The sequence below is a fragment of the Patagioenas fasciata genome, chromosome 1 (genome assembly GCF_037038585.1).
Source record: "Patagioenas fasciata isolate bPatFas1 chromosome 1, bPatFas1.hap1, whole genome shotgun sequence".
Classification (NCBI taxonomy): Eukaryota; Metazoa; Chordata; class Aves; order Columbiformes; family Columbidae; genus Patagioenas; species Patagioenas fasciata.
The window spans coordinates 74,057,901-74,085,475 of record NC_092520.1 but is presented as its reverse complement, the minus strand read 5'-3'; the positions used below and the strand labels follow the sequence as shown (position 1 = coordinate 74,085,475).

The following is a 27,575-nucleotide window of genomic DNA, read 5'->3' as shown; positions in this document are numbered from 1 at the left end:
GCTTGACGCAAGGTTGAGCGCCGGTTAAGCGTCACGTGTGCGCGACATGGAGCGTAGGTCGGGGCGGGAACTGCTCTGGGAAGGGCGGGGCTTCACGTGACTGGCGGGGGGGCGGTGCTGGCGGGGCAGCCGCGGAGGTCGCTGGCTGAGGGGTGGGGGAGGAGGTGGCTGTCCTCCTCGCGGGGCCCGCCGGCAGCGCCATGCAGAACGTCATCAACACGGTGAAGGGGAAGGCCCTGGAGGTGGCCGAGTACCTCACCCCCGTGCTCAAGGTGCCGGTCGGCGCGGGAACCTGGTGGGGGGGTGCGGTGAGGGGAGACGTCCACTCCCTGAGGTGTTGGTGTCGTTTTGGGGGAGGGGGATACACGCCCGCCCTCTTATCGTGGGGTGGCCGTGGAGCTGGGAGCTGCCGGGGTCGCGGGTAACAGCCCCGGCCTCCCCTCCGGGGTGTCAGCCTCAGGGAGCAGCTGCCTGCCCGCTGGTGGCTCCTTATGGCGGCTCCCGCCTTCGCGGGCCTTTCCCTGCTGCACTGGTGGGTCGTGAGGGGCGTCCGCGGCTTGGGGGTCACTCCGTCTTCCCCGCAGCTGCCCCCTCTCTTGTTCTCCGGTCCCGAGGAGCTCTGTGTCGTTGCGGCGGCTTTACGCAACCGGCAGAGAGTCTCCGAGGGCGCGGTGCTCCCTCACGCCTCCCCCGAGCAGGTGTGCTGTCAGGGGGACGCTCTGCTGGGGCAGCCTTGAGCGATAAAGCCTTCGGCGTTCATCCTGCACCGAGGACGCTGAGTTGGAGTTCACATCCTATTACGGGTAGGAGTATTCACGTCGGAGGTAGAGGCCTTCAAAGGCTCAGTGTTACCGGCCCTACTGCTCGAGGAATTTTCTGTTAAAGTGGCTAAACTTAAGTTAGTTGTATCACTAGGGATGGAAATCCAAAGATGCTCATATCCAGATAGGCTTAAACGTGGTTTCAGGAGTGTGTTGCAGTTATTATTTTGGGTAAGAGTGTAACTTCTTCAGCTGGCATAGAAGAAAACTAGTCGCATCTCCATTATGTGTATAGATATAAAGTCATGTAGCATAGCTTATTTCTGTGTTGGCATTAATACATTGATACAAGCCTCTATGTGCTAAAATGACTGCAAATAGTAGCAATGGACTGTTGGATTGTTAAGGGTGCATTGTAACAGTCTACTTGTAAAGATGTGCAGCACATCTAAGTGTTTTTCTGCAGTTTTTAAGCTACATCCTATCTTCTGCCTGCTATTTACAAATACTTTTGGATGTAAACCCCAACTTTGTATGTGAATGCTTAACTTGCCAGAAGTTCTTTCAGTATTGATTTTCACAGTTTTCCATGTTTTTGAAAAAATACTTTCGTTGTGATTGTTTATGATGGCAGCCTCTCTGCCTCTGGCTTTATGGTGTGACCTTCTATATGCCTTGTACTCTGCAGCTTAGATCTTAAGGCAAAAGACTAATAGTTATTTATTGCATTTGTTCCTCTGTGGCATATAGCGTGCCTTGATAGTGAACCTAGAATTGCTTACCGGTGTGACGTATATGGGCTGTAGAGAAGTTGCTGTGTGGAAAGGTGAAGTGACTTATTTACTGTTGCATAGCTAGTGTAAGAGGGGAGGAATTCTTGTGCATAGATGTACTATTGAGAGGAGGCAGGAGTAGAACCTCCAACATACTGGGAGCAATAATACATATTACAGGTATATGTGCCTTTTACAACGGGTTAAAATAAATACTCTAACTCTGAAACTTTGGAAAGAAACTAGACCTGTCTTTCTCACTAGTTTACATACTGCAGAATGTACAGAGACGAAAAAGTGAACTGTTTATCCTTAGGGAACAGAGGTTGGATATTTTCCGTATTTTACTTATGTAATTCCAGAAACACAAGTTTGCTCTTGCTGCCTACTGCTTATAGTTCATTTTGAGGTTAAATGGTAAGTTGTTTCCAGTGTAGTGTTGCATAACATGTTATTGAGAATTCTCAGTTTTACAGCAATCCAAATTTCTAAATAAGGTTGAGTTTCATTTCTTTTAACATGTAGTGGTGTTATGGTGTTTATACAATCTCTGTTTTGCTTATCTTAATCTTGTTTTTCGATGTCTCTTCTTTAGAAATAAGGGAGAAAGGAAGTAATCAGTATTATATGAAACAGGTGTGCTCATTTTACATAGCACAGGTGATAGCATGCACCAGGGTGAAGCATCAAGTATAATTAAGTTAAGCAGTGGCTGCTTTTATGAGTTTTTAATGATTCAATGGTTCAAAGTTGTGGCTAAAAGTGAGGTACTTTTCAGTTGCTGCTTTTAGTCTCAATAAAAAAAAAAAAAAAAAAATTTTAGGGCCAGTATTCAGTAATTGATGATGCAAAAACTTGAAAAGTGAGCTATGCCGTGGTTGAAATTTTATTCTTCAAAAGTGGTTCTTAGCACTGATGCCGGGGAACAGGAGGTTTCCTTGGTGCTTGAGACTTTTCTGAAGAAAACAGAACAGAAGTCTGAAACAAAATACACTTACTGTAAATTTGAAATGCTAAAAATGCCTTAAATTTCATAAATGTCATCTTTAATGCGATAGTACTTTGTTTTTCCGTGCAGAACTAAATCGTGTTGCTGCTTGCCATATTCTTTCCTCCATAAAAAAAAAAAAGTAACAATATGCAAAAATCAAAACTGAAGGCACATAAATGGGTATAAAAAATCAGTAACTAATTCTTTTTTAATAACTGTTCCTACCACAGAGAAAAGTTGGTGTGGTCATTTATTTAATGACCTTTCTTAGTTGCAAAGCCTCATATTTATGCATTGCAGTGCTGTTCAGTGCCTAGAAAAGTCTCGAAGTACTGACTGTTAGAATCACTGATTCCAACTGGTTTTCTATCTCTTACTGGCAAATGTATTCCTGAGTGCTGGGGATCTTTTCTTCATTATTGATATAATTTGCTGTAGCAAAAAAATTACTTTGTATATGTGATTTTTTTTTTTTCATAATCTCCCACATTCTGCAACGAGTAATTTTGTTGGGCCTTACATCATAGGATGTTAAAGTAAGCTAGCTGCCTATCAGCCCTTGCAGAGGTTGCCTCTAGATTGACAGTTCTCTGTGGACAGAGCTAGTTCCAAGACAGAAGTAGAGCAGATCTTTGTCTTTACCAGTGAAGTGAGGTACTTTGATATGTCAACAGAGCTCAAAATTTCTAAACTTTATTTATTGCAGGAGTCCAAGTTTAAAGAAACTGGAGTAATTACACCTGAAGAAGTAAGTATTTAGAAACTTTATGATTACTTACAAAATATGCTTTAAATTTTATTCAAAATGACTGTGTTAATCTCAAACAGCTTATGTCTTTGCCAACTAATTATTGCTTCTTGAAACAGTTTCCTCAAAATAGAAGTTCTAAATGGCATTTTTACTCTACAGATGAAATAGATCAACAGAATTCCTCTTGAGGTGGCACTTGATATCTGAATGTGGGATGCTTTTTCCTGTATTATGTTGTGAAAAACTTGTAAGAAAGCTTGTGCTGAGTTGACAGCTCAATTTATAATGGTTGTTTAGGACTAAAATAGGAATGTATCGATTTCAGAGGTGTTTCCCATAAGCAACTCAAAGGGGAACTTGTATCTTAGGAACAGTCTCTGCTTACCTCACTTTTGGTTCCTTCCTGGGCTCTGGCTAAATAATTACAAATGCTTGTCCACACAGAGTATCCAATGATTTTTTTTTTCGTTCCTCTCTGTAGGTTGCTTCAGGCTGGTTGTGTTTTGGATTGCTGCCAAGCAGCTGTAGTGTTTTAGGGAGTCTGCTCTAAAGAGAAACGATCAGGATTTTTTTTCTAGAATATTAAAAACAATGATTGTGCAGTGCTATTTTGACTCTCCTGTTCTGCTTTTTTTCATATTAAAATACTACTATTCTGAAAATACATTGTCTTTACATAAGTATAAGAAAATTATGTTAGCTGTTAGGTAGAATGAAGGAAAAACAGGACAGAATGCACATATGTGAAGATGAGATGAAAAAAAAAAAAAAGAGGAGGAAAAAATGGTGACTGATGCAGGTAGATCGTGTGGACAGAAGTATTTTTCCTGACATTGGTACCTAGCGTTTTTCTACCATATTGCATGGCAAGTATTCACTCGTGCTTTCTGTGATCCAGAAGAGTACTGCTTAGAAAAACAGGCTTAGCAACAGAGTGTTCTGTTGTTCTGATAACCATACATATGTGTGTATATAAATGTTTATATATTGCGTAGTAATATGTTTATAATCTATGTTATACATAAAACAAATATAACAGACAAATTTTCCCCTAAGGCATAATCCCTTCTTGATGTATGGGGGAAAATTTGCAGTAGTACTGAAAGAAAAGGTACTTTCTATAGAAGGTGTAAGAACCATACTATGTTGCACTAAACACTTTGCAGCATTTAAACACCAGTTAGAATGCAAATAGTATGTATCCTCTGTATAAAGTTAGGTGCTGATAGGATTAATAGATTGAATCCTTCAAAGCAGTAGTCAAAAGGGAAGCAGTTATACAGCAAGATTAATTTTTTGTTAAATTTAGATGAGCCTCTAGCATGGATCTGCTAATTGTCTCTTTGATAGTGTTTTTTCTTTTCTGATGATTTTGGTCTTCATACAGTAATCATTGCTAAAGAATAATTGGAAGTCATCTGTAATGAACTAGGATGTTATCTTTGAATGAGTTTGGATTTCTTGGGTAGTGAATCTCAGTTCAACTGTGTTTGAGTCTAAGATGCTGACTTTTATAGACTTGGTGGCATCCCTGTGGCTTGCCTCTGAAGATGAATCAATTAGCGATAAGGCTAAGGATGACTCATTAATCAAACTCAACAGCTGCTCTATCTTTTCATATATCTGTACTTGATTTAATTGCAACAAATTTTTGCCTGTCATGGGTTCTTACTAGTTAATACCTCAGAAAGATAGCATCTGGTTTAATTTTATATGTAAGTACAGGCAAATCTTAAAAATCTTTCTTTCCGGGAGTAGAAATAAGATGGTGTCCTAAAACTGATCTCTTGCCACTTTTGGAATATTGATTCAGGGAGGAGATAGCATTAGTGCTTAAGAAATAGAAACTGAAACCAGCTAGATTAATTACACTGCCTAAACTGAAGAAAATGCAACTGAAATTTTAACACTTTAATTTTTTTTCATGTTTAATAATGTATTTTAACATTGGTACTACAAAGAGTGTTCCAATTCCATAAACAAAGAATTTTAAATCATTCTGGAGTTTCATATATTATTATTACATAAAGGCTAATGAGTTTTAAAATTTCCATGTGTGTTGAGAGGGATTGCTGTTTTCTTTAAAGTGAAGATTTCACTTTTGCTGGGGACTTTTGTTGGGGAAGTGGGTGAGAGAAAGCACTTTTGTGGAGATGAAATCTGTTAATCCATGTGCAGTGCATGTTGTGGTGTTTTCCACTAGGCTGATATGTCTTGTTGTGGAGGACACTGAGAAAACGGGTGACATGTTGCAAGCATGTTTTGTCATGCTCCAACAACTTCTTGTAAACTAGGAAGTATGTTGTTACAAACTGTCATTTTAAGACAAGAATGCAATTGGAGCAGTAGATGTGCACCTCATTTTCAAAAGTAACTGGTGCAAAGACCACACAGATCACTTTTCTTAAATGCAGGCTTGCCTTCCTCAATTTATGTAAGCCCAGTGAGTTAAACGTTGCTGGGTGAATTTTGAATTCGTACACAAGTCTAGCATGACTATGCTTTGACGTAGTGATGCGATTTTTATAAAAACCTTTATCTCTGATACTAAGAACAAGTGAAGATTTTAAAAAGCTATTTCTTCAAAACGAAGTTATACATAAGTTTTTTAATGCACTAAGTACTTGATTATCCATACCTAGTTGACATCAGAGGTAGAACTATCATAGTGATGGTCATTACTTAAAATGTACACTGCTTATTCCTCTGCAGTTCTGTCACTGGTTCGATGAATTTATGACAGTCTCACTTTTCTTCTTGCTGCAAAATTGTTCTGAAAACCAAAAGAGGTTTGGTGGGATGTTTGTTTGTGGGGTTTTTTTTTGTTAGTTGTTTTTGTTTGTGTTTTGTTATTGTTGGTGTTTGTTTGGGTTTTTTACATTAAGCTCTTAATTGTTTTTGTAAATCTTTGAAGAGTGGCAAATAGAAACAGTTTCTTTATCACAAAGTAAACAATGTTACTGGGTCTAGGAAACTTATTTGCTTGTGACAAGACTGGTAGGTAATACCAGAGCTTTTCAAGCTATCTGAATTTGCTGTTGTGCTCAGTATGCATTTCCTTCAGGTGAAGTCAACTTAGTCTGTTAGTTTTCACAGTTAGCTGAGAAATGAAGTTAAAAGAAAAAGTAAACTGATAGAAACGGTTACTAGTTAAATAATTAATCTATCAAAGGAATGTGCAACTGAAATATTAATATTGAAAAACATTGTAAATTATTTTCTTATGTTTTGTTTAAAAGAACTTTATTTTTTTTCTTGCCTTAACAGTTTGTTGCAGCTGGAGATCACTTAGTTCACCACTGTCCTACTTGGCAATGGTATGTAAAATTGAAGAACTAGAGAAAGCTAGCACTCCTTTCTTTGCTTTGATGTGTTTCCATTGGATGCAACTGTAGAGTTGTCTCATTTCAGAATAGTACATGGACTCTTGCAATAGAACTTGTGCTGTTTTTATGATGAATCTGTCTTTATATTGAGCATAACTTATTTATTGCTCTGTGTAGCAGCTGAGATGAGGATTTGTTTTGGGATTATTGTGTTTTGTTTTCCTGAGATTGTAGAGGAAATCAGCTGGTGCATACTGTGAATGCTTTCAGTGCTTAGCTGCAGTAGCAGTACATCTCCCTGAGCTTGTCTTAGTATTGGTGATTGAAAAAGCAAAGGCCATGTGCAACTGGAATTACTAAGAACTAGTTGTAATTGGTGTATTTTAGAGAAGTTTTTGTTAATTACATTTGTTTGAATTTTGGCCCACATCAGATCACTTTGTGCAGTGCTTGCCCTTGGAAATCCCTTCTTTCATGTACAATAAGGTGCTTCCTTACGTGTTACTGGTGTCTTGCATTATAACACTAACCAGTCAGTTCCTAGATGGACAGTTTCTGTGCAGTTGGTATCATAAAGGTTCTTTGGCTCTCTACTGGACTGTGAAAAGCTGAAGGAGGAATTATACTGCTTCAGTCATTGTTTCTTGCCTTTTCACTGTCTCCTTCAGAGAAAACACGATGTTGAGTCTATCCTATGTGCCAGCAGTTTAGACAGACTATTTAGAATGTTAGACTCTTATTCCAAACCAAAAACCTCTGAAGGTGAAAGCAGATGCTTGAGTAATATGAGCTTGGTAAAGATTACTTGAGCTCTGGTGACTATGGGCAGTTTTTGTATTTGTAGAGACCCATTTCTTGTTGTGTGTGGTTTTTGAATTGTTTTTTTTTCTGAAGTTGCTTTCTACAAACATTTGGGACGGTTGTTGCCAATCCTAGGAGTTTCACGTAGAGCAGATTGTTCTGTCAACCCATCTTTGCTTGGCCTTTTCAAAGTGGAAGTCATTTTTGAAGCAGAAAATAGTTCCATAGTTTAAGGGTGGCTAAACTTTTTAACCTCATACCTATGTAAAAGTCGTCTTATAGTCAAAAGTAAAGGCATAGCAAACAGATTCTGAGAATAGATGAAGAGGAGTATATAAAATGTTTCTGATGTAAATTGGAAATAGAAGGGTTATTTTGTTTGCATATCATAAAATTCTCAACCATTTATGGTGCACTTCATTTTACAGGGCTTCAGGAGAAGAACTAAAAGTCAAGGCTTATCTGCCAACAGACAAACAGTTTTTGGTAACTAAAAATGGTAAGGCTAAAGTTTAACTCTAAGTTTTTGAAGGATTGATAGCATGATTGACTGTGCTATCAATTCTACTGATTGTCTGTATTGTCAGGGGAAGCAAGTATCAGGTGCTTTGGCTTCACAATATTAATTTTTTTTTCTGTATATCTGAAATCTTTTCCTGAGACCAGTTGTTAGTAGGGCTTTATACTAGTAATGCAGCTTGCCATTTGTGAAGGAGAAATGAGGCTTAGACATTATATATCTCCTTTTCTGACTGTCCTTTATCCTGTCCTTTAGCTCATATTCAATGTCCAAATGGAAAGGATGTTTATTTTCCTCTTTCTTTTGGAAAACTTGGGCTATTGAAGTGTTCTTGAAATGTCTTTCATGGTGACACTGATACTTCCAGTTCAGATATGTAACTAATGTCATTATCCCTTTAAATAACTACAGAATTTTAAATCAAATTTTGATCAGGTTCACGGTTGTGTATATATGTATACTTGTGGTGGCTACCTTAATGGATAAGAAAGAACAACCATGGGGAAATAATTTTCTCGAAAGAGATACCTTCAGTACTAAAAACAACCTGAGGAGATTTTTAGCTGGCACTGGGTTGTATTTTATGCTTGGATTTCATTTGCTGTTTTTTTTAAGACTTGCTGTGTACTATCATGAAGAAATGCTTATGGTAGTGTTGGACAGACTTTCCTAAGATGGTCTTGATGGTCAAGTGATCTACTTTGTTTCTCTTTTCCCCTCACTTCCAGGGTTCCCCATTGCTCTGACTCTTCTAGATCACATTTCAAAATACATTTCCTGTGGATGGTGACACACTGCCCTACTGCCCAAGTAAAATTTTGGGCTATGGGTGAGGCCAGGAACCATTCTACAGGCCTCATTTTGGAAGTCTTCTGAGGACTTCTCTTCACACCCCTCTTCTCCATTTCTGAAAGGTCTAAGAGCAATTTAAAAATGCTGCACTTCATGTAGCAGTTTTCTCCACATTGGCAGAAAAGGAACATTTTTTACATAGTCCTTGTTTATGATATTAGAAAATATCTGCTCTGCATTAATCAGATCTGCATTCTTTCTTTGACTATTTTCTGAAAATCTTGTGTAAGTCTGTACTTGAATGGCTCTATAATGCATATGACTGATGTTATTCTGAATAACACATTAATTCTAACCTCTTCTAAGCTTCTAGATGTTAATTTATAATTAAACATACTTAATATATCACATAAATACCTGATGTAAACTTTTAGCAGAATTTTAAAGGCAAGTCAGTTCAGTAAACTGATGCTAATCCAGGCAAAGTTGTACTTACACTAAAAGTTGTTTAGCAATGTGAAGAAAAAGAATAAGCTGTCTCTAGTTGTTAGCAAATAGGTAGGCAGTCTCAGGAGACATTCTTTTCTAATTCTGAAGAGTTTGGATGAGTGTGCTCTAAAGGGTAACAGAAGAATGAATTTTTAAGGCCACTGCAAATCTTGTACCATACATAAAATATCTGGTATAGCAGATCAACATATGTTTTTAAGTTCATGCTTTTGCACTTGAGACATAGCTTTAGGATTCCTTAAATCAGGGTGTATGAGAGACTACCACATTTCAGAAGGCCTTGTAGGATAACTTTTTGCTCCAATCTAGTTTTGGATAGGAATGGCTGCATTAATTCTGCTTTGCAATTTTTTACAGTGCCGTGCTACAAAAGGTGTAAGCAGATGGAGTACTCAGATGAGCAGGAAGCAATTATAGAAGAAGATGATGGTGATGGGGGATGGGTAGACACTTTTCACAATGCAGGTATTCCAAGTCTTACTTCAGCCTTTGTGTTTGGCAAACTGAAAGATTTTCAGTTTCCACTCTTGGCGAGTTAAAATCTTTCTTATACGTAGGTGGCTGTATAGTAGTATATAATCTGGAAGAAATAGGTTATGTTACCAGCTACCCACTTGATTGGTGTATGACTACTCAGGTGTTTAACTGAATGCCTGTATATTCCTGAAACGGGCTACTTTTCAGAGGTGCTAATAATAAATATTTCAGTATTCTCTTAAAGTTCTAGGAAGTTATTGAAAAAAATGAACGGTGTATTCACTCATTCCTTAATAAGATCTTGTGAAGAGTATGCTGATTTAAATTGTTTTGTTTGAAGAATATGCAAATATTTCTTCTTCAGTAAGATTGCATGTGAAACACATTAAGATCTTTATCTTAATGATGACCTCAACTGACTTAGTTATTTTGGTGTTTCCATTCTGTTCAATTGTTGGCTTGAGCTAAAAGAGGGAATAATTAGAAAATATTTATTATTTTAGTATCTGAGGTCACTGGGAGAGAGGAAGGCCACTAAAAAGAAACTAAATGTTAAATACAGGGGAGTGTAGGAGATGATCCCTTTTTACAGTAAGTCCTTAGATAAGCTTGTGTTTATAGAAAAGTCTACTGACATGAATCTATCTTATTAGCCTTCCTAGCACAGCCTCTTATAAATCCTTTTGTGCTTTTCTAAGGATTGGCAATTTTATTAGCTTTATTAGTTTTATTCTGTTTCTTTGTGTTCTATTACGAGTTAATGAAGTTCTGTCTTTCCGAGAGTTGATGCTGTTGTGATTTTGGGGTGGTTTTTACTGCAATTTCCTCTTAGTTAAAAGCATTGAGTCTTCTGCTATGTTTTTACTCTGTCATGAACACCTTACTTTAAAGGTGCTCAGAAATATTCATAAATGCATGCCTTGCTCGTGAAGCTGAGTTCCATTATTGTGACATGAGTGCCTAACCTGATATCATTTTATGCAAAAACTCCTTAAAAAAACCCGAAAAACAAAAACCAAACTAATTACTTTGCAGTGTTCCATCAACAAAATTTATATGATGTGCAGGAGCTGTGTTGTTGTGCTCCATGTTACTAGTATGGCTTGTTTATGGATGTCCAGCACCAAGCATGCTACCAATACCAAATAAAAAGCCCTTCAAATATCAAAATTGTTGTGCGATATAACTTGGAAAGATCATATGCTGCTTTCTGAGGTCTCTCCAACCTCTTTCTGTAGTATTCTGCAACAAAGAAACAAGCTTCCTTAATGCAAATTTCTCGTTCAATTAACAGGTATAGTGGGCGCAACAGAAGCAGTTAAGGAGATCACACTAGACAGTAAGGTACTTGTTTCTAAATTGTCCTCTTTATTACAGGACCTGAAGGTAAGAAAAGTCTTACCTGCAGCAATCCGGTACTTCCTGTGAAAAAATAAAATAAAATTTGTCACTGGTTGTGTTGTAGATATACAATGACCTTCAATTCCCATGATATTATTCGAAGCATGTGCATCTCCTTATTACTATGTGTTTACTGAGACAGTGTTATTTTTGGAATGTCTTTAGCCCACTGTGCCTTTGTGCCAGGCCTCTACAAACTGAGAGTTAAATTCTGTTTACAGTGATGCTGCAGCCTTGTGTCTCAAGAAACTAATGTTTAGAAATACAGCGTAAAGAAATTTTTATATGGAAAAATAGTGTAGGGGTGTGAAGTATTTTTTTTGTAATCTGTAACTGCTGCAAGCAGAGTTTTAATGCATTTGGTCCTGTTTGACATACTTGCACCCTCAAGTTTAGAAGTACTAAAACTGTTTAAATGTAGATGTCTTATAAAGTCATCAGTTTCTGCACATGTTTCCAAAAAGTCACTCTGCAGCGGGAGCCAGATCTGAAATTTAAGTTCTCAAGAAACTGAGAACAGTTGGAAGTACTTGAAAAGGAAGTATGTTAGGTAACATGTTTAAGAAACAGAGACACAAAATGGTTTTAAAGATGGACAGACTTTTAGCAGGGCCTGTTGCGATAGGACAAGGGGTAGTTGTTTTAAAGGAAAGGAAGGGGACATTCAGGCTGGACACAAGGAGGAAATTTTTTACAGTGAAGGTGGTGAAACACTGGCACAGGTTTCCTAGAGAGGTGGGAGATGCCCCAATTCCTGGACACATTCCAGACCAGGCTGGACATGGCTCTGAGCAACCTGATCTAGTTGAAGATGTCCCTGTTCATCACAGCAGGTTGGACTAGATGAGCTTTGAAGGTCCCTTCCAACCTTAACTATTCTATGGTTGGTTGCTAAAGTGGAGTTCTTCTGTGCACTATGAGGCTTTGTTGAACCCTGCAAGGACAAAACTTTGGATTTTTAAAAGTTAGAGGCAAAGAGAATGGGCTGATGCATGCTACTGCACAATTGTAAACAGCTCGAAGTGCTATTGATACGATGAACTGTGAAGCACCTGTATTTCAGTTGCTGGACATAGTAAAAAATAACTGCTTTTTCACAAGTCAGTAACATAAGGGTGGAAGAAACAGTAAGGAACATCTATAGGTGATCACTGTTTCTATGAAACACAATACTTGTGGAATGGTATTGTGATTTATAACTGCTGTTGTGTGCTATGAATTTGATTTCACTTCTAATATATTGTATGTAGAACAACTTGCTTGTTGTACAGTACATCATTTCTTGGACCACACATCCAATTCAGAATGACAACTCTTTTTTTCCGCTGATGTTCTGTTTGACAAAGCGCTTCACAACTTGGTTTCTTGCTGTTTTGTGGTTTACAATGAGGAAACCAGCTACCTGATGCTTACAATTATAGCAGCTTCTAATTCTAATCATTATTTGGAGTATTCTCCATAAAGTCTTTATAAAACCTGCAGAAATTGAGACCTTTCCCTTCTGAATTTTTTCTGGGGTTGTCTGTTGGGTTCAAATGCCATGCGTAGGCCCACAATGCCCAAAAGAAGAAAACATTGGCTGAGGGCTTGTGCTGTATGCATTTCTGTTGGACTGTGCTTCCTCAGACATATGTCAAAATGTGCTGCGTTTTTGGGGGTCTCTCATGTGTTTTAAAACCAATTATGGAACCATTGCACAGTTGACTGTGGCTTTGGTAATAGAAAATCTTAACCTACATGTTTCATCATAGCTGCTTTGTCATTGCTTTTCATTTGAGATAGGTGGGATTTTGAAAATAAATTCTGACTGTTTAACACCATGTTTATTCTTCTTTGCTTAGGAATTAAATCGCTCTAGATTACAAAGTCAAATAAGAACTTTTTAGTGGATTTATAAAATCATACTAGGGTTCTGAAACTAAGTTGGGCTAACAAACAAATAGTTCAGTATAGTCCTTAATGCTGCAGAAATTATTTTTCTTGTTTTCTGTGTGTATTGACTAGACTTATAACTTAAATTTGCTGGGGCTGTTAGGCTGTGTAGATACAGCAGTCTTTAAAACAGTATTTTCAATTTAACTTCTAAAGGATAATATAAAAATACCAGAATGTTCAGCATCTTGTGAAGATGATGATGATGAAGATGAAGGAGAAGCTGCAGACATGGAAGGTATTTCCTTAAATTGGATGGGATATGCTTTATTTCAGGCCTTTAAAGCAGTATGCTGTAAGAAAACACTGCTCTTCTTTTTGATGGAATGCATGCTGAAAATTTCATCCTTATCTTTTGTATGGTCTTAGTGTTGCATGTTTACTCTAACTTGTGTGCTGAAACCTGTGTGAATGTTAATGGCTAGGAAATTAATTTGAGTAGCAGAAAAGATCCAAGCAAGCAAAAATTAGGGATTTAGCACAGCTTCCTTTGTGCTTCATACCTGCATTTAAACTCAGTCTGTCAATTTAAAATGGCTTCAGGATTGCTTATGTACTTACAATAGTCTTGGTCAAACTTGTATTAAAAAAGGTATAGCCTGGTTTGGGGATTTGGAAGTCTACCTGAATAAAAGATCTTTAGACACATATAGATTTGTTTTAATGGAGTTGTTTGTGAATGAGAATGTGATGACTAGCTACAAGCTGAACACAGAATTTTATGGGTCTTCTTTTCAGAGTATGAAGAAAGTGGGCTATTGGAGACAGATGATGTGAGTGAACCGTTCTCTGTCTTGTCTGTTACAATGCTTAATACCAACATGAGCACAAGCAAAGTAAAAATAATGATAACGAATGACACAACGAGCTTGTTAGGCGCAGTGGGATTACTGAGCCTGGTTTCCTATGGATTTGTCTCCTGCCAATCTACTGCAGTAATCTTAACTCTTAGGTCCTCAAAGATTTTGATGACAGTAATTTTGCTTTGTGGGTCCTTTTTTGTCTGTTTACAGACAGGGCTGTATTCACAAGGGGTAAAAAGTGCAGTGGTTGTTTTTGAGGCTTACATGTAGAAGATGAGTGGCTTTATAGGTTCAATAGATTGGTGCACCAGGCTGTTCATGAGAGAAAACAGAGAGCATCATTATTTGTGGTACTCTGCTATGGTCTTCATGAACCTGCATAAACTGGGACCTCTGCTTTCTGAATTTCGTTGGAATTGTCTGTTGCATTCAAAAGTTATTGGTGAAAGAAGGGAAGGGGATGTGACAATGTAGTTGTATGCTTGCTTAGGAAGCTGGAACTTTTTAAAATAGTAAGACAAACAAACAAAAAAAGAAACACCACAAAAAGCACCCCAAAAATAAAACTAAAAAATCACTTGGTGGGAGAGAAACTAATACTCCTAATTTAAAGACAAAATCCAAAAGCTTATGTTTTTTTTTTTAATGCTCCCTTAACATTAATTTCAGTTTTACAGCTTTACATAATTATTTGGGGTGGGAAAAGAGGAAAGCCAAACAAGACAATACTAATGTTGTCATTTTTACCTTGAACCAGGCAACACTTGACACAAGACAAATTGTAGAAGCTAACAAAGCTAAAGTTGATGTGGGAGGAGAAGATGCTATTCTACAGACTAGGACTTATGACCTCTACATCACTTATGACAAATACTACCAAACTCCAAGACTCTGGTTATTTGGATATGATGAGGTACAGCTATGTTGGGTTTTGTTCCACTTCTGTGAAATTAGACTCAGTGTGTCAAATAGCAAGGCTATTTTGTTGCTTATCCATAGTAGCAATTTAAACAAAAATAGCAAGAAAACCTTTATACAGTCAGGGATGCAGACAGGATTTATGGTAGTTGCAGGAAGTAGGAGCAATTTCACAGTGAATTGTACTTGGTAACTGAGCACATTTGGAAGGAAGGAAATCATGCTCTGTCATTTGAGTTTCTATTAGCTCTATAGAATTAATAATAACCCCAATAAACTCAGTCAAGTAAGCAGGTATGTGTTTTCATGATCTTCAGGGGGAGAGGATTAGATAAATCCCTCTTCCCTTGATTGACCATGTTTCTTGAGTTAAAGTTGACTAGGGCTTATGGCTTAAATACCTCAATGGGAACCTAAATGTTTCTCAAATATATTGACTTTGCCATTCACCTGGTATATTAAAACCAAAAACAACATATGGATTTTAATGCACTCGGTTCTTTCAGTGTACCTTCAGAGCTGTTGTATATTAGATGCTTATAATTTGTGGTGCTTCAATGATGTTAGAATTGCTGAGGAGGAGCAAAAGGTTCTTTGTTAATAATGCTTTTGTTGTTTTCCTTTTTCCCCTATAGCAACGGCAGCCTTTAACAGTAGAGCATATGTATGAAGATATTAGTCAAGATCATGTCAAGAAAACAGTGACCATTGAAAACCATCCTCATCTTCCCCCACCTCCCATGTGCTCAGTTCATCCATGCAGGTAAGTCATTGTTTCTGGTCTGATTCAGCATGCAGACGCAAGGCATTTCGCTGGTCTTGTTAAGGGTTTGGTTCAGGATTTCTGGATGTATTTCCATGGTTGACTGCCATGGTGGTCTGTTAACTTCTGAGGTGGTATGAAAGGAAGATATCAGTAATTCTATGGAGTTTTTTCCAGTGCTCACTGCTACAAGTGTATTCTGCAGTTAGAGCTGTCTTCTCTCTGCTCAACTTACTCTTTCTTCACTTCCCTACAGGCTCCAGAAGATGGCAGACTGCTAGAACTCTGTAAAACAAAATTCTTCTATACTTGCGTTTGCTGCTTTTTTTTTTTTTGTGTGAGGGTAAAAGTAAAATGTGTACTTTGTAAGCAGAAAAAGCAGTTTGAACATGAAATAACTCCTCCTTATTTTGGAATAACTACCTTCTGTTCCCCCAGAAGTCTTTGAAATTTTACACTAATAAATAGAGGTCCTTTAATTGCCACACTGAAATATTTGTTGAACGTAAGTGTAGGTTGCGTTTTCCACATTTCTTACCCAAGCCATAGGGAGTCTGTAGTTTGACTAACTGAACAGCTTTTTTTTTTTTCTAGGTCTTCAAAAGGTGCCTTTCATCTTAGATGTAGGCACCAACATCCTTTTAGGTTTCTTAGTGATACAGAGCAAATATCTTAAACAGTGTAACTCCTCAGCTGCTTGATAGTATTAAGTTCTAAGAGAAATGAGTTTGAACTTTTATCTCATTCTAAAAAAAAGAGGCACTCTTTGTAGTTTTGCAAATAGTTTAAAAAAAAAAAAAAGTCCAGTTTGCCCCTTTAAGTCTTGTAATTTCTTTTGACTTAAACGCTTCAGGGATCTGTGTCACTAGCTGAGGTGTCAGATTATCAGCTTGCTGTTGACAAGCTTGTGGTAGTTTTTGCAGACTCAAAACATTCTTGTTTCTGGTTTAGGAATTATTTGATCATAAGATTAATCTTGGGACCTGGGACCCTTCAGATTTAGAAGAGGCAACTGAGTGAGGTGGTGGGGAGTTCTGATTTCAGTGACTTTCTTCATGATTGGCAAAAAAGGTGAAGTAATAGATGTTCAGTTTTTTCTAATAGTAAAACTGGTGGCATTGAATGCTGCTCACTGCTGGCATGTTCAGAGGCAGAAAAAGGATTAAACTCTGCACACAGCACCTATTTAAACTAGATATTTATTGAAGCAATATGATGTTAATGAAAGAATATTTGTCAAAACTTGTTGAAAGTGAAGTTATCAGAATGCTTCAGAATTAGAAAGTACGTGGGCTGCACGCTGCTGGAAACTAGTAGTACTTTGTGGGAAGCATTACTAGGTGCTTGCTCTGATGTCTCTTCTTGAGCACATGCTATAAGATAATAAGCAGGACAAGGTAGACCTTTGGTTTGATCCAGTAAGACTGTTCGTTAAAGGTACAAGAACACTTTAATAGGTCAATCTGTTAGTGACTTTGACTGGCTTAATGTTAGCTGTCTGCAGGGTTTTGGATGAAAAAATGGATGCAGCTTTTTGAGCAACTGGTGTTTCTGAAGGAGCGTCAGGTGGGATGACTGTTGGAAGGCTTAACAGACTGACTAGGGACATGATTGATAGAAGAAAAGGAGGAAGAAAAGCCTGAAGCCAAGCCTTAATTTAGTGATTGTTGGAAGTCCTGCAAATTGATTGAGAAGCTGCTCCTGTTGATGGATGCAGGCAGGGAGGGCACTCTCGGGTGAAACAAAGATCACTGGATATTTGGGCATGATGACCCTCACTAACTAGGGAGAACTGTGCATTTTATACTGGGCTGTGACTGTGATGGGATGGAATCTGCTCAATTTCGCAAACACCTTTTCCGAGTAAGAACAAATTTAATGCTAATGTGTGAATTTGGGTTGAGAGTCTTCATGGATGAGAGCTCTGTGTACATGTCTTCACTTCTTCCTCTGAAGCCAGTGAAGCGCCAGTGCCTTTGTTATGTAATCCAGATCTACACTCGAAGAAATGGTTTGCATCATGACACTTCTTCCTTTTAGTCTTTTGAGAGAGATTATTGATGTGACAGTGAGACAGATTTGTTTGTAGTCTTAAACGTGAAGGAAACTGTCTAGTCCTTCTCGAAAGGCAATCTAGTTGATTGGCAACTGCTTAATATCAGAAAGGTTTGAAAAGGTTATCTTGCGACTGTAAAAAAGGGTGCTAACAGAATATCTAAAATTGAGGTTTTAAGTATGTTCTTTTACTCTCCAAGGTGAGATATTTTCTTAAATAGGTAAGGCTAACAAGGTCTGGGCTTCTGATGTGAAAAATAGTAGCCAATAATGTTTTGTTTTTAATTTAGCTAGGAAGTACCAGTGTTTAGCTAGCTCTGTTGCTTCCCTGCATGTTACAAGAATTGTGTAATGTAGGGTATTTGGATGGTCCTAAACCTACTTGACTCTTTCTTGTGACGTGTGTCTCCTTATGTCATGCGTCAGAGAAAGGAAAGAAAAGGCAGTCTGGTGCTGATGTCAGCTGCTTGAGATTGCTTCTATTTTGAGAAGTTAGTTGAAACTGTTCATCTTGCAGCTCTGCTGTAAGTTGTATTTCTTGTCAGCATTTTTATGATGCTGGGAGGAACGTAGTCAACTTCCTCATTAATTACTGCAAACTGGTTTAATCACAATTCTCACCTCCTTCATAACACTCACATAAAAAGATATCAAACTAGTTAATTACCAAACACATTTACAATTAGATCTGAATTACTTGCAGTAATTCCAAAGGGTTATCTTCACTATTTCAGAATAAATGGCAATAGGTTTCTCCACTCTTTACAGCACATAAGAAGAAAATATCTGCAGGGAAGTGACTAGAGGCAGCTGCAAGGATCGGGGAATTGTAGATATTAAGGTTAACTGACTGTTGTGGATTCTGAATGTTTCTCCTAATTATGATGTTTGTGGTTTTTTTCCACACCTAGCTCATTGTTTGTGAGCAGTTACAAACACTGAATCATATGTCAGGAAGGCTTTTATTTTTTACTTTTACTGTCTGATGGTATATATTTCCCTTCTAGCTAATACTCAGACAATGCTAGTTTGTCAGCTGTGCTGAATTCCAGTGTGAAGTTAATAACAAGTACTTTGACTGACAGCTTTGATCAATTGCAAAGCAGGAGGGGGGTTTTTCAGCTGGAAAGCCATTGTTCCTGATGAGAGCATAAAGGGTCATCTAATCAATCTAAGAAAACAGCTTATTTCAACTTATTTTTAACCTCTTAACTCTGTATATCTCTATATCTCTGTATATCTGTATATCTCTATTTTTGATAGGAACAGCAGTATTTCTGTCTTGGAATATGAATAACAACTTCCTTATACTACCTGAACCACCTCAAGAGCTGGTTGATATAACAGAAAGTAATTTAGGTGATTAGTAGATATTTTAAATGTCTGATCTATTTGATAGCTCAAGTGATCTACAAACAGGTTCTGAAACAAGCATCAGTGAGCATGTAGTGTGTTCAGTCATCTTGAGTTAAAAGTTATTTCTGGGGAACTTCTATTCAGAAGTAAAAAAAAAAAAAAAAAAAAAAAAGATCTCTAGATAGCAGGATATTTCAGATAACATTTCTCCTGAAGTGACTTTATTTCTTTCCATTGTGGGGTATGCATACTTCATATTAATGCCTTGATGTTTTCTTATAGAAGGAAAATGAAAACAAGAAAAAAACTTTTGAGTTTATAAAGCAACTGTAGAGCTTTTCATGAGTAATTGTATGACCAATAAGAATGACTGTTATTGTGGCCATTATGGAATTCCAGATATCTAACTAGTCCTTAGAAAACAGAAAAGAACAAATGTCATTAAGATGTTTGAAGCTGAACCAGTATCCTGTAAAAGATCTCTTAACAGCTGTAGGTTCTGTGCTAGTACAAAAGATAGTCGTCTGTTATGGACAAGGTCAAAGCTTAAGTTTTGACAGTGGCCAGGTTCCTACAGGAAGCAACTGGCCTTGGCACATGATGTGGCGTGTGTTCTGCAGGGGCATCATGAGGATCCAGAATTGGCATCAACTGTGAGAGTTAGCTGATTTGCAAAGACCAACAACACAACAAATGACAAATGCTGACCTTTCATAATTCCCCAGACTTGCGTGTTCCTGTTTACAGCATATGTTGGTAACTTTGCGACAGCTTCCTTCCGTTTGTTTGCAGTTGCTGGCAACATGATTAACTTTGGAGATAACTACTAAATGCCAGTTATTGGTCAGGAATTCAGATCTGCATAGTGGTATCAAAGCATGGTTAGAAAGTTACGAAATCTCTGATTACCACTCTTCCTTGTTCTCAGAAGGCACATAGGTTGTTTCAGGACAGGTATTTTAAACCACTGCTGTTGACTAGCTTGCGGCATTGTATATGTGGATGTCCATAGCCCTATATGTCCTTGTTGATAAAGATTGCCTACAGAATCATGAATTTAAAAGTTGAAGTATAGATAAAAGATGCATTATACAATGCGAGAGTTTGTGTTAAAATATATAAATAAACCATAAATTAACCATACAGTAGTTCTCCCCTCTGATTTAATGTGTTCTTCATCTCGTGGTTTATGTGGTGTAAGAGCTATCCTGAACACAAGACCATTACTTCTAAATTGTAGCTGGTTGTGAAAAGATTTGAAGTCTTCATCACTGGAAATTTTCAAAACCAGACCAGACAAGGTCCTGAGAAATCTGTTCTAGTTTACTGCTCATTGAGCAGGGAGTGTTGGGCTAGGCAACGACCAGTCCCTTCCAATCTCAGCTATACTGTGATTCCATGTGATGTTCCCAGGATCAGCTTTGTACACAAATGTTTGTGTGGTTCATGGTAGGTCTGGAATGTCACTGATGGCTTTACATCAAATAACAGTGACCTGAGGAAGTATTTGTCCTCCCCTGTAGTGCTTTATAATAAGAGCCACAGGAGGAAAGAAGCTGCCATAGAACCCAAGTTACTGCCAGAAAAAGTTTCCGTTACCCAAAGTCAGTCCTAGAGCAACAGTTCTAAATTTATACAGGCTTGGTGTAGCCTGCTGTTCCTAGGAAACTATGAATTGTTTAAGTTTTTGATACATCTTAAGTTGTACAAATCCGAGAGTGCTACAGAGGCAGCTAAAAAAAGTTGCACCAATTTCTAGGCGTCTTTTTCAGGGATGATCTGGGAACTTCTGGTGGCTTGTTGCTGGTACAGATTATTTTGTGGGGACTTACCTGGTGTAATTTTTAATTGCTAAGCAATATGTATCGACTCTCATTATGGCACTCAGTCTACACCGTAGCACAGAACATCTTTCTTTTTCCTTTGTGAATGTAAGAACCTGTCAAATAATGTTACATTCATTACTTAATATTAAATTTCAGTTATTGTTGGGACTTTTTTTCCTTAGTAAATGAAGTTTCCTCTTGCTGCTTCTGAAGCTAACAGTCTAAAACTATTTCATTTGTACAAAACCTAATCTTATCGAGATGAAGACAGACTTACTTTTTCCTTAAAGTATTTTCACTGTTTCTGATCTGTTTTTCAGGCATGCAGAAGTGATGAAGAAAATAATAGAGACTGTTGCAGAAGGTGGGGGAGAACTCGGAGTTCACATGTATCCTTTTTCATTACTACACAGTATTCTTAAGAGTTTTCTTGCAGTGTAAGGAGCTGTTACCTCAAGGTTCCTAAACTGGAGTGTGATTTTGTGTGAAAGCAGTAAACAACTGTTTGTGGTAGCACTTGCTAAAGTTTTGGGATGAGCTCCTTTGAGCAAACAAACTTAAATCAGTTACAAGGCTCAGGGGTGTGGCAAGAGCAACAAGGAATGTAGGTAGGATTGAAGGGAAAGGATTGAGCCATAGTTTGTAGGGTTGTGAAGGAGGTAGCTGTGAATATCAAACTGAAATTCTAGTGCTCCATTTGTGCAGCAAGCATGTGAAACTAAACTGGGCAGTAACTTTTCTGACAAGGTGGTTCAACTCTTTTATTTCTCAGTAGTTAGAAATAGCTTATTTTCAATATTTTGATTACTTTTTTCATTATTTCTAAACAAATTGAGGGATTTTAGCAGGCAATTTATTCCCTTATGTCGTTTGTGGTTGTCAAGAAATGGTCCATGAGACTGACATGCCAAAATAATAGGTTTTACTTGTACTCAGTACCAAATGTAACTTGTCAGTTCAAAGTAGTGATTTATTTTAATTTTTCAACTTGCTGTCTGCCTCAGTCCCAGGCGGACAAACACTTGAGTTTATAATTATCCAATATACTTTAGACTGCACATTCAGGCGCAATGTGCATTTGAAGGTGATATTCACAGGGAGACAAGGAAGGTCTCCTCTCCAAAGGCAGACTTCTCAGTTTAGCAAAGCTAATCTCTCTAGTTTCCCTCATCAACAGGAAGGAGCTCTTTCAAAGAATGATTCAAAAAAGGAACTTATTTCTTCTTCTGAGCCACTGAAACACTGAGGGAGGGACCTGCTTTCCCTGCAACTACAGGAAGGTAGCTAGGGATTAGCCTTGCTAGGTGCAATTCACCTTGGCATTTGTTAATGACAAATATTAAATATGTAAGTGGGATTGTAAATGTTTGTGTGGCGTTTGTAAGATTTATTGAAAATAACTCCTGGTTCCCTGTTTTAACTTAATACAGCAAGATCTATAGGTTTGGGCAAGCATCAGATGTCCTTACCAGAGTTCTGCTGTATGAATTTCCTAGTATCTAACTGTGTCATTACAAGGTGTTATTTTCCTATTAGCAAGAAATACTGTTGAGCAGACCACTAAATGTGCCTTCTGCTTCGTTTTACAGGATTTCTAGCTATTACGCACTTTCCTTAACAAGAAACTCAGGTACCTTCTTATTTTCTTGAAATTTGTACAGGCTGTCATTCCAACGATAGAATATGACTACACAAGGCACTTTACGATGTAACTAAAATAAGAGATGTCCTCCTCTAATTATCAAGTCTTTTTTAAAATAACCCATCCATGTGACTTATACAACATTATACACAATTTCTGTAACTAACCTTTTATCAAGTTGATGCTTTAAAATAAAATGTTCCATTGCCAGCCTTTTTAATAAAAATCTTTATGTGTAATATAAATAAATCACTCTCATTCCTATACAGGCACTGCACTAAGAGGTGGGAATTTTTTTTCCTCTACAATTCCTTCCATTTTATTTCAACAGAAGACTTTTTTGTCTATTGGAAGCTAAAGCCTACTTTCCTTGTAGAAGCCTAATGCATTTAGCTTCATTGCTGATTTCTGAACCTGTGGGGTTTTTTTTAATTATTATTATTTTTCCCCCATTTAAATTCACTTCAGAGTTTTGTGATTTGTTTTTTTCTCCTAGTTACGAATGTTTGTTTCCTCTAGCTGGAAAGGAATTTTGAAAGTTGAAAGAAAATAGGTGATTGTCATGTTAGGAAAATTTGACTACATCTTAAACTAAAATAGCTGTAACTAACCAGTCTCTGAAAGGTGATTTAGATTTACACTTGAGCAAGGCTAGTGTTTTGAGATGGAAGTTTTTGGGAGAAAAGGAGGCATATTAGTATGTAGTCCTTGTAATAATAACAATCTTCTTGGCAAAATTACAGCTTGGGGTAAAGAGGAGGAGTGCTATGGTTGAGCAAGGTTCAATTGTGATTACTTGTCTGCCTCAGCTACACTAACTGATGGTCTAACAGCATGGTTTCCTTTTTGAGGTAGATATACATGGAGTTGTTTATGAACTCAGATATTGCAGATGCATCCAGACTTTAGCAGCTACTTTCTGCCCTGCAGAATGTTTTTCATTAATGCAAATGGGAGGAAAGGACCATCATATATATATGTGTGTGTGTGTGTATTTGTATTTATTACGTACACTTAAACTCTGTTTAGCTTTCAGGACAGCATCTTTGTCACCCAAACGTCCAACTTCCGTTCTGCAAGGTAATCTGAAGTTGAGTGTCAGCAACTGACTGAATTTACTCTTGGGTAGACGGTTGGTCCCTGTCCTGGCACAACTAGTCCTCAGCTTGGCTGTCATCTGTCCCATGTTGTTACTTACATGAGAGCTTGTAATCAAGTTCTGTGTGCTGTACTTAAATTGGTTTTCCTCTTTTGATGTCTATCTTTGCTTCCTTTTTCTTGGACAGTAGCTTAAGCAATGTCTATGTAAGTAATACTAGCTGAAACCTGTTAAAACTTAACCACACCCACTGAGTCATGCGAAAGGATTTTCCCTGTCAGTCTAATCTCAAAGATGTTTTTTGGTAACAAAGGAAGTAGCTGTCCTCCACCCAACAAATCGGGGGGTTTGGAGGGAAGCGAAGAAGGAATATGACTTAAAATAACCAGCAGTGATGTATCTCTTTTTTTTTTTGCCTTTGCTCTGTCAGAATCTATTGTAACTTCCGTCTCCCTAAAAAGTGTATATTCTCCTCTTTTGAGAAGGTGAATTAGTCTTTCACTGGTCTCCATCATGTTGAGTTAGCAGATACACATTCTTCTTTCTCAGGCTGTTGGCGGAAGTGGCGTGACTTTTAAGTGTAAACTGATGAAGGCCTTTTTCTCTGACACTTGCAGAAAAACAGAGGAATGGAAGAACTGAAGAGAGCTTGCCAATGTCTGCCATCAGTGCCATAGTATTTAATGTCTTATGGCATTTGCAGCACAGAAATATCTAGTATCACAAAACCCAATGCTTGGTGACTAATATGTGGTGCTCTGCTGGCTGGATATCGAAGTGGCTGTACGTGAGCAAGCAAACTTGACCGGGGTACACTTGGAGCAGTTGTACTGTATGTTAATCCTTCTGTTCAGGACTAGTATTAAAACCTCCTGTTCGAAGTGAAGATTGCTGCTGTAAGAACTGCTATAAACATATGCAAACGTAACCTCAGTTATACTTCCTGGCAAATCCTACATGGTCATTAATTGTCTGAATTCTTCCTCTTCATCAAAATGGCTCCTGAGAAGTTCTGCTCTGCTGCACTCCCTTTCCTACTGCACGTCTTGTAGTTCTTGTGGCTCTTTACTTGCCTTCTAGATCTCTATCTCTTGATCTTTCACTTTGAGTACATTGTAGTTTACAGGCGCTACATGCAGTGAAGATGTGAGTGGAATTTTGATTCCACTGAATCTGAACTGAAGTTATGTGCAGGGAATGGTTTATAATGCAAAGGGAGTAACCTTGTAGAGATTTAAAATAATTACCATCACGAACTTTGTTGTCAAACTTAGATACCTAGTCCTCAATTTACATGAAATAATTTTAAAATACCAAAAAGACTCCTGCTTCTGATAAAAAAATTAAACATAGAAGAAAAAATCAAAACAGTAGCTTCCAAGCAATGTATGGAAAGTGCACTTCTGTATTTAGTCTTCAAAAAGTCTAAACCAGCAATGATGAAGGGTGGAAATAGTGTTAAAAAATGAGGGCAATTTCAACTTCGTCCTCTCATGGCTGTATTTTTGAGTGTGGGAAGTGGAGCTTGTCTAACTAGCTTGCTAACAGACTGATCCATTGCTGGAGAAGTGGAGTATCTGCCTTCCTGTTAGAAAGTGACTTCTGCTAGTAACTTTTAAGAATTGTTCTCGGCCTATTTAAAAAAACAAACAAACAAAATAAATACCAACAACAACCCAAATATAGAAAATGCAATCTTATGAAAGAATAAAAAGTTAATTAATCTCAAGTGTCATACCTGTTGTTGGAAGCAGGTATGTATTTGATAAGAGGGGTTTTTTTCTTCATAATCCATTTTAAGTTTCAACATGGATTTGTGATTGGTTCACATTGTGTTGTGGGCACTGATATTCTTACTACTTTTATTCTTTACAGAAAGAAGGCCAAGCTGAATATGCTGCTGGACTGCCTTAGCATGAGGCCAGCTGGTCTGATGTAGCATATCAGTTGTAAGGCTGGCCAAATGAAGAAATCTCTTAGTAAACAAGGCAAACTGGAACATGGACAACACAAACATGTTTTAGAGTAGAAGCAAAATTATTTGTGGAGCCCAACTGAAAATTTTCTGGCACAAATTAAACACACAGAGGGGGAAAAAGGCTTCTTTTGGGTGAGAGCAAAGTTTTGAGTCTGAGATTAATGTAGTCTTTGAAGAGAGGAAGCTACTATATGCTTTCTTTTTGTTCCTTATGATGAATTTCTTTTCAGACCAAAAGCCAGTGGTGGTAGACCTAATTTTTTAAAACCCTGAAATCAGATTTGACAATATTTAGAAAATTCACACTTTTTTTTTTTCTTTGAAACTGTTTATTCAGTGTTTTCTGTGCTAATAGTTTTGGGTCCTGCTAAATAATTGGTTTTGGCAAACCAATATTGACTGGAGAAACACCCAATTCTAATCAAGGGCACTTGCTTTTCACCTAAGGAAAATCACAGGTTTAAAACATATGAATGTATTTAGGTTTAAATCAACATGATTATGTATCTTCTGAAGCCTTTAGTACCAGAGCAGTCTGTAATACTGTTCTACATTCTTAACTCCCTTGCTGTGTGTGTATGACACCACACGTTACACGACTGGCCTTCCTTTAACATTTGTGCTGAATGTGTTCTTATATGACCTGCTATCAAATATAAAACACATACATAATCTTTTTTTTAATAAGTTCTCGTCTGAAAGCAAGCCTAAGTTGCCCTGACGTATTTTCTTTTTGCCTGCTTGAGTATTTTTTGACATAGTACATCTACTTCAAACTTCTAAAATGAGCTGTTTCACAGATTAACCTTTCTTGGCTTTAGTGGCTTCTTCTAGAAGTGAAGATATTTATCTGATGGCTTCTGTTCCTGGTTGTGCCTGACAGTTTTGGTAAGTGCCCCCTCTGTCTTTTACCTACATTCAGAACCATTTGTTCACTGCTGATCAATAATTAACTCCTTATTTGCCCATGAAAGTTCTTTCACCCTGCACTAAGCAAAGTATACGTGCTGGACCATTGTGCATCAGTTTTGGTGTTTGAATGAGAGAGGGAGAGAGAGATCTATGTTAGGGCATTATTAGCAACCAATTCAATAACTGTTTTACAACTTTATCTTCTCCATAATAGCTCCCCCTCAGTCACAATAATACTATTGTTAAAACTGGTGGCAGCCATTGGGATATGGTCACCTGCTGGCATTTCTGATAGCATTTGTGATGAAGTAGAACCTACCTTATGGTGGGCCCTAATCTATCATTTGCAGAATGTTGTAAGTCACCATTTTACAGCTCTTTTTAAAGAGTTATCTGTTCTTGAGTGTTCAGACTCAGCCTAGGCTGAGTGAAAAACTGGGAATCCCAGTTAGTTTTAAAGGTCAGCCTCAGAGCAGTAGTGTGAGTACACTCTTGTAGTATGTTTCGACATGTAACATAGTAAGAATCAGGACTATAATTACTGGGTGTCAAAACAGATGGTCATCTCTCCAGTTAGAGGATGCAGACCTGCTTTTAGTGTTATAAAGTATTGCTTATGCTTCTCTTTTCATGCTTTTTTTTCATTTGGCATTTAACTATCAGTACATCCAAGATGTCCTGCTTCGTTTTGGGGATAACGTCTTTCACCGTGCTGCAGAGATTATTTCACCAGCAGGGACTAGACCTGTGCTTCTCCGTGCATGGCTTTTGCCCAGAAGATCTTTTGGTGTTGCCGGTGGCCAAATGTAAATTACATTTGAACATGTTCTAAGCAATGAGGGTAAAATACAAAGTTTGCTGCATGTGCGGTTTTGTGAAGTAGAAGCAGCTCAGATCATGACTATGTATGAGTAGACAATAAAGTTGTGTTGTCTTGGAAGGCTTCAGCCTGAAAAATGTATTCTCTAGTCACTTGACACATTACTAATAGTAATAGCTTGCAGGTAACCAATGCTAAATTAAAAAATGGTGTGTATGGATTAGACTTTCACTATGTCAGACAGAGGATATAGATATTAGAAATTAATGGTCAGATGAAAGGGAGCAAGGTCTTTATTAATAATGATTTTCAGAACACTCTGAAACTTCCCAAAGGAGACAATGTGATGCAATAGCTTAAAGAAGAGA

General features: G+C 37.7%; 2 protein-coding genes across 2 annotated transcripts in view; one reads left to right on the top strand and one right to left on the bottom strand.

Annotated features, from left to right (window-relative positions):
- Nucleotides 1-27,575, bottom strand: part of ATP1B1 (ATPase Na+/K+ transporting subunit beta 1) — a 408,664-nt gene that overhangs the window by 187,561 nt on the left and 193,528 nt on the right. The gene's annotated exons all lie outside the window — the stretch shown is intronic.
- On the top strand, nt 118-27,344 carry ATG3 (autophagy related 3). The gene is made up of 12 exons (XM_065844062.2): nt 118-272; nt 3,232-3,273; nt 6,544-6,593; nt 7,832-7,902; nt 9,583-9,690; nt 10,997-11,046; nt 13,192-13,273; nt 13,774-13,808; nt 14,596-14,751; nt 15,392-15,519; nt 21,077-21,145; nt 22,387-27,344. The coding sequence occupies exons 1-12, from the start codon at nt 201-203 to the stop codon at nt 22,466-22,468; spliced, it is 945 nt and encodes a 314-aa protein (XP_065700134.1). The 5' UTR covers nt 118-200; the 3' UTR covers nt 22,469-27,344.

Excerpts from the sequence above, each read along its gene's own strand:
- ATG3 (XM_065844062.2), top strand. The coding sequence starts at position 201 with ATGCAGAACGTCATCAACACGGTGAAGGGGAAGGCCCTGGAGGTGGCC. Across the intron at positions 6,594-7,831 it reads CACTGTCCTACTTGGCAATG|GGCTTCAGGAGAAGAACTAA; the intron begins GTATGTAAAATT and ends TTCATTTTACAG. Across the intron at positions 15,520-21,076 it reads TGCTCAGTTCATCCATGCAG|GCATGCAGAAGTGATGAAGA; the intron begins GTAAGTCATTGT and ends TCTGTTTTTCAG.